General features: G+C 44.7%; 1 protein-coding gene across 1 annotated transcript in view; it reads right to left on the bottom strand.

Annotated features, from left to right (window-relative positions):
- Positions 1-2,291: 2,291 nt before the first annotated feature.
- Positions 2,292-7,335, bottom strand: part of LOC311223154 (calretinin-like) — a gene marked incomplete at both ends in the record, with an annotated part of 60,274 nt that continues 55,230 nt past the window's right edge. The window contains 2 exons of the mRNA XM_084307911.1: positions 2,292-2,408; positions 7,258-7,329. Of these exons, the coding sequence (XP_084164037.1) occupies positions 2,292-2,408; positions 7,258-7,329 (189 nt within the window). The remainder of the gene's footprint in view (positions 2,409-7,257; positions 7,330-7,335) is intronic.

Here is a 7,335-nt window from a genome sequence, read left to right as displayed (position 1 = left end):
GAAAGAAAGGGGAAGGGCTAAATGGAGGGGGCGGTTGCTTGTGCTTTTAAGAGCACCTTCATTTTCACTCCGTGAAGGAGGCATGTGATATTGTAGACTAGACCAGTGGTTCCCAAAGTGGGGGGGTCGCGACCCCTGGGCCGCAAGATGATTTCCAGAATGTATTGATTTCATAGAATATGTGTGAAAATAGGCCTATAATTAAAAACAATTTAAATTAGGGATGTCCGATATTGGCATTAAAATGTGATATCGGAAATGATCGGTATCGGTTTAAATTTTTTATTTATTTTTTTACATTTATTTAACCTTTATTTACCCAGGCAAGCAAATAAGAACAAATTCTGATTTTATTTATTGTCAAAAGTATGCATAATGTTGTGTTAATTCCACGACAAGAGATATGTAATGTTAATTACCTGAAATTATTCCGTTTTTTGGGGGGGGGGAAACCCTGCATATATCGGTATCGGTATCGGTTGATATCGGTTGATATCGGTATCGGAAATTAAGAGTTGGACAATATCGATATATCGGTATCGGTAAAAAAGCCAATATCGAACATCCCTAATTAAAATACATTGATCTGGTAAAAGAAATGCTTTTGAAATGTAAAAATAATTGACCTAAAATGCTGATAATAAATCATATTCAGCCTATGGATTTCCTTTGTCCTACATAATGCACGTTGCGAGCGACACCTGTTTGAGCGGCGGGATGAGGTGCGCTTGTTTCTGACGGAGAATGCGTCCCAGCTCGCTGCCCACCTCTCCGATCCCGACTGGATAACAGGGCTAGCATATCTGTCACTACCAGGTGAAAACACAACCATCCTGTCGCTCAATGATACAATACAAGCGTTCGCGAGGAAACTAGAGCGCTGGAGTAGAAATGGGCCGGATTTCCAGAGCTTTATTTATGGAGGAAAATGAACTGAGTGTGAACACAGTGAAGATGTCTATAACAACTCACCTCCAAGCCCTTGTTGAACGGTTTAAAAAGTATTTCCCTGAGGAAATCAAGCGGCTGAATCCAGTGTTTCAGTCCAAGCAATCTTATTTATTATTTAAATATTGTATTCAACTTTGCCATGGCACTGCCATGTTGCCACTGACAACATCTGGTGTCTTTGTTAGTGGGCATGGCATTGGACTGGCATTGGACTGGCATTGGACTGGCATTGCATGCTGTTCACCAGTGTATTGTAATCCGGTGTCACGGCCGGCAGACGAGAAGAGCCGCACGCGACGTGGAAACATAATTATGGGTGATTTGGCGCAAGCTCCCACGCGAGCGCCCGTATTCCGAATTTCCGATCCGCGCAATAATATTCACGGGGTAGGTCTCGTCATGCGAAACAAGTTCCCAATGCATTGTCCCGTGAGATTATACCCCCCCCCGCGCGGCGATATTAATCAAGGGCCGGATTTGTGGTGATGGAGAAGTGAATCAGAAAGGTCTTTATTGCCAAGTAGTTTTCACAGACAAGGAATTTGCTTTGGTGGTTTTCGGTGCGACATCAGCGGACAGATAATCCAATAAAGAGGTGGAGTGAAATAAAATGAAATATGAACTAAGATAAGCACAATATAATATAACTAGAGGTGGAGTGAAATAAAATGAAATATGAACTAAGATAAGCACAATATAATATAACTATAAAAAATCAAATATAGGCCAGGGCTGGACAACTGTAAATAAAGAGGTCGAAAGGAAATTAAATGTGATAAAAACTAAATGAAATAAAGCACAATAGAATATAGAATTATAAGTAAAAACAATTTAAATAGGAGCAGGACATCACAGTGGGGGTCGCGGCCTGAAAACTCTGGGACCCCCTGATATAGACTCTACTAGGGGGGGGGGCAGTTCATGCAGGGGGGGGGGTGGTCAGGGGCGTCACAGCAGGGGGTTATTATACCAGGGGGGGGGCAGTTAGGGGGTGGTCAGGGGCGTCACAGCAGGGGGTTATTATACCAGGGGGGGGGGCAGTTAGGGGGTGGTCAGGTGCGTCACAGCAGGGGGTTATTATACCAGGGGGGGGGCAGTTAGGGGGGGGGGCAGGGGCGTCACAGCAGGGGGGGGGGGGGGGGGGGCAGTTAGGGGGGGGGGTCAGGGGTGTCACAGCAGGGGGTTATTATACCAGGGGGGGGCAGTTAGGGGGGGGGGGGGTCAGGGGCGTCACAGCAGGGGGGGGGGGGGTCAGTTAGGGGGGGGGTCAGTTAGGGGGGGGTCAGGGGCGTCACAGCAGGGGGGGGGGGGGTCAGTTAGGGGGGGGGGGGTCAGGGGCGTCACAGCAGGGGGTCCCGACAGAAGACGATCTCCAGCTCAGTGCGGTACAGCTTCCCTCCGTCTGACAGAGCCATGATGCTCTTCTTGTAGCCCAACGGGCCGCCGGCGTCTTCGCCCTGCAGACACCGAGGACAGACTGAGGTCAGGGGTGCTATAGACAACATTCAGCCACTAGATGGTGCTATAGATAACATTCAACCACTAGATGGTGCTATAGACCACATTCAGCCACTAGATGGTGCTATAGGCCACATTCAGCCACTAGATGTCGCACTAGAGCACCAGCACGTCATTTATCCAATCAGGTGCATTCCATGTGGGGGAAATGGGAAGTAGGGAGGGGATACATGCAACATGTAAACCAATCAACATTCATTATGGACCCGCCGAAACATTTCAAATGATAAATATTCATTAATCAATAATGTTTTTTGGGGAAAAGCATTATTCTGCACCTTTCTAAAAGCTCTGTGGATCTTTTCTTTTTTCCCCCAATGATTACTCTACATACAAATGTTATCTATAGCACCTTTAAACCCCTTAAGCCAGACAGACCCTGTACCGGGCTGAGATTTATTTCACGTCATAAATAGATTAAAATTTATGACGTGAAATTAATATTAATTAATGTAGTGTTTTTTTTCTTCAAATGTAGCTAAGAGTAAAGACCCTAACCCTGTCAAAACAGCAGTCAATGTGTATATTTTCAGCAATACGTTTGTTTACCAATGATTTTAAGCGAAATATGAGTTCATAAATATCTCGGTGCATCCCGGTGGAAACCGGATGAATTAGATGGAAATAAAAGAAGCTGTCATACGTGTCTGTAGTCCTATGAAAGAAGAGACCCAGGGCTTTTGATGGGCTTTAAAATTCCATAAAACTACACTACCCAGCTCACACCAGCCCCTGTCAAACTTGGAGCCGCTTGGCGTGAAATTATTTCTCAACGTTATTTTTCAGGAAACAAACGTGAAAAGTATTGCCATAAAATAGAACGTAGTTTGTTTCTTTACCTTTCTGTGAACGTCTAGGAAAAAAACGTGTCTCAATCTGATGAAAAATGGAATCAGAACACAGCCATCTGTCGGAGATTTGCTCGCCTGAAACCTATTGTTTCCCGTATTATAGCCATGCCCAATGCACACGAGTGAATGAATGAATGAATGAAAACTTTATTTAACAGATTGCAGAATGGGTACAATACAGTACGGCTCAATACACACAATTGTTAAGGGGATGCAGACCTGAAAAAGACGTTTGTCTTGTTTCCATCAGGGTCCCCCATTTTCAATTCATATAGATATTATGACATACACAACATACATGACATTTATGGCATAGGGACATATAGGTATTTAGTACTGATACATTTGTGACATAAACGGTATTCAAATATATAGTACTGTTACCCCTAGATCCTGACAGAGTATATACATATGATGGGGAGGGGACTGTACATTAGGAGGGGGTGGGTGGGTGGGAGAGAAATATCCATACGGCGGGGAGGGAATATATACATGCGGTGGGGAGGAGACTGTCTATTAGGAGGTGGTGGGGGTTTTGGGCATTTACGGTGGCCAGTTTCGAATTGCAGCCTCCCGTAGGTGCTCTTTAAGAGCGGTTTTGAATGTGGGTAGGGATTCACATTCCTTTACAGCTTTGGGTAGGGCGTTCCACATTGATGTGGCATAATTGCGAAACGTGTTTAGTCCCTTGTTTGAGCCGAATCTGGGTTTAACATGATTTGTTGAGCTTCCTCTGGTGTTGTGATCGTGGTATTCACTGACCTTTGGGAAGTATTTTGACATGTACATGGGTACCTTAGTCGTATAGTGTATCTTGTAGACCAGGCCCATTGCAAGTTGCTGTACTCTGTTGTCTACTCTAAGCCATCCTAGGTTGTCAAAGTGGGCAGGGGTGAGGTGGGTTCTGGGGGTAAGGTCAAGTAGAAGTCTGACCAGTTTGTTTTGTGATGTTTGTAATTTTGTTTTAAGCACCTTTGAGGTGCTTTGGTACCATGAGGTGCACGCATAGTCGTAGTACCCTTGAATGAGTGCTCCTGCCAGAGTCTTCAGGGTATTCTTGTTTACCAGAGAGGAGATCCGGTACAAGAATCTAGTTCGTTGGTTGGTTTTTTTATTACATTGGATGCCATTTTGTCACAGGAAAGATTTGCCTCTAGGATGGAACCCAGGTAGGTAATTTCATCTTTCCTTGTGACAATATTGTCACCCACTGCAACTGAGAAGCCGTCGGTCTTGCTGAGTTTGTTATTTGAACCGAAGAGAATGGACTCTGTTTTGCCCATGTGTAATGATAGTTTGTTATCAGCGAGCCATATGCAGATTTTGCCTAGTTCCGAGCTGAGGGTTTTTTCAACCTGCAACTTGTTCTTGTCAGAGACCAGCAGGGCTGAGTCGTCCGCAAACAGGAACAAGTTGCAGTCACAGGCTGACGACATGTCATTTGCATAAATTAGGAAGAGTAGCGGTCCTAGTATGCTTCCTTGTGGAACACCACAGCTCACTGTGAGGGGGGGGGGGGATAGAGTACCATTTACCTCTACCATCTGTTCTCTCCCCTCCAGGTAGGATTGCATCCAGCTCACTGATAAGCTATCAAAACCAATTGCTTTTAGCTTGTCAATCAGAATGGAGTGATTGACAGTGTCAAAGGCCTTTTGTAGGTCCAGCATGACCATGCCGCAGTATTTGCCTGCGTCCACCTCTTGTTTGATGTGGTCGTTCAAATAGAGGAGGCATGTGTCAATGGAGTGGGACGTTCTGAAGCCAGATTGGAATTCGTAGATTAGATTTTTTTCCGCCAGGTACTTTTCGACCTGTTCGTAGACTATTTTCTCCATGACTTTCGAGATGGAGGTAAGAATAGAAACAGGGCGGTAGTTGCCTGGGTCTAATTTGCTGCCCTTTTTGTGCAGAGGGGTCACTCTCGCAATTTTGAAGTCCTTGGGGACGTGTCCCTGTTTTATAGAGAGGTTTATTATGTGTGTGATGACTGGGGTGATGGCGGCTGCTGCGTCTCTGAGGGATTTGGAGGGGATGTTGTCATGGCCAGTGGCCTTGTTAGGTTGGAGGGCGCTCAATTTTTTGAGTACCTCATCGGTTGTTACCATTTCAAGTTTGAAGTCGTCTTTGTGGACCCCTAGGTTTTTGTAGTATGCTACTATGTGTTCTACCCCATAATGCCCTGAGTGGGAGGGTAGTTTGTTTACCAGTGTTGTGGCTATATGTTTGTGAAGAAGATGTTTAAGTAGTTGGCTACATCCAGCTTGTCTGTGATGAGCGTGTTGTCCGTCTTTATGTTTATGTTTGAGAATCTGGTTTTAAGTTTTTTACTGCAGCCTAGTTGATTATTGAGTAATTTCCAAAGTTCGCTGGGTTTGTTTTTGTTTTCCTCAGTTTTGTCGTTGATGAAATTTCTTTTTGCGGTTCTGATCATGGTGTTTACGTCATTTCTTAGTCTGTTTCTTTGAATTTTTAGTTCAACCACGTGGGCTTGGAGTTCACTGTTTGAGCTTTTGGAAAGCTTTGTCTGACTTTTATGAAGTTCAGAGCATTTTTTGTCTCTGGTTTTCATAGCTGCCAGTATTTCAGTGTGCATCCATGGCTCAGCGCGATTTTTAACCCTGGTGGTTCTTATGGGTGCCATGTTGTTGAGTATTGCTGTGAATTTGGTTTTGAATCCAAGTAATAGCGATTGTGATGGAACTACTGGGATTATTCATTTTGGAGTACCTTCTGACTAAGTGTGTAAGGTAAGGTCTATTTTAAGGTAAGGTAAGGTCTATTTTACCGAACTATTTTTCCGCATATGCATATAACACGTCATATCTTGCGATCTAGAAAAAAAGACTGGATTATTTTGAAAAGGGGCGATGTTTAGCGTGGAATAGCGCACAAACGAAAGTATGTAGAAATTAACTGGTTTGTCAGTGTTGGACTATAAATAGTGTCTGTCAAATGAGCCATACTATCCATAGCTATAATATAGAATATACGATGGGTCCGCAAACATCGTGAAAATGGTCAATAATGCTGGCGCCATTGAGTAAAGATGGGAAAACAGCGTAGCGCTCAATGAGTTAAGAGGTTAACAACTTAAACATTATTATCTATAGCACCTTTGAGAAGTAAAACATTTGATCTATAGCATCTTTAAGTGATCAAAGGCAGTCGATAAAATTCTGTTTTGGTGCAAAATACGGAACAGCGTTTCCTAATAAGTGACTAACTCAACCAATTGACCTTTTTTATTATTATCTTTTCCCCCCTTCTTTTTCCGTTTGTCTCCCCTCCCAATGTTAGTCATTATGCCAATTCCCAATCCCCTTCCTGGTCGTTGCGCACACTACCCCCTACCGTCGGTCCGGGAGGGCGGAGACTATCACATGCTTCCTCCGACACATGTGTAGCCAGCCCACCGCTTCTTTTCACCTGGCAGCGCGGACTCTCACTGGGGGAGTGTAACGTGTGGAAGGGCACACTACCTCTCCTAGATCCTTCCCTTGCTGTGCAGGCGCTCCGACCGAACTGTAGGAGTCGCTGTTTACAACGTCCAGATTACCACCCCACCGGCTTCCCACCCGCTGACTCTGCCAATCGAGTCAGTATGACGACCGGCCAAGCCGGAAGCAACGCTGACAGCTGGATTCGATACCAGTGTCTCTTGCGTTGGTGACGAGCGCCTTGTCCGCTGCGCCACCCAGCCGCCTAAACCAATTGACCTTTAACCTCAAACCCCTTTCCTCAAAGCCACGGTTGTGATTGGAGGATCGAGAAAAGAAGGCGGAGCTTGAGATAGGTCCATTTGATTCGTCTATTCGTACGTCTGCAGGGTGTATAAAGCAACATGGCAGTAGGTGGTTATGATATCCTGGTGAATTAGTGCTATTAATACTTATCAGTGATTATTGTATTATTTATTTTTATTTCTACACATTACCGTCTTGTTCTTCTCACAGAGGTCTTTCAGCAGAGCGTCCAGCTCCTGCTCGTCGATGTAATCGTTACCGTCCTGCGG

Source organism: Notolepis coatsorum, assembly GCF_963971535.1.
Source record: "Notolepis coatsorum genome assembly, chromosome: 2".
NCBI lineage: Eukaryota > Metazoa > Chordata > Actinopteri > Aulopiformes > Paralepididae > Notolepis > Notolepis coatsorum.
This window is presented reverse-complemented; position numbering and strand designations above follow the sequence as displayed.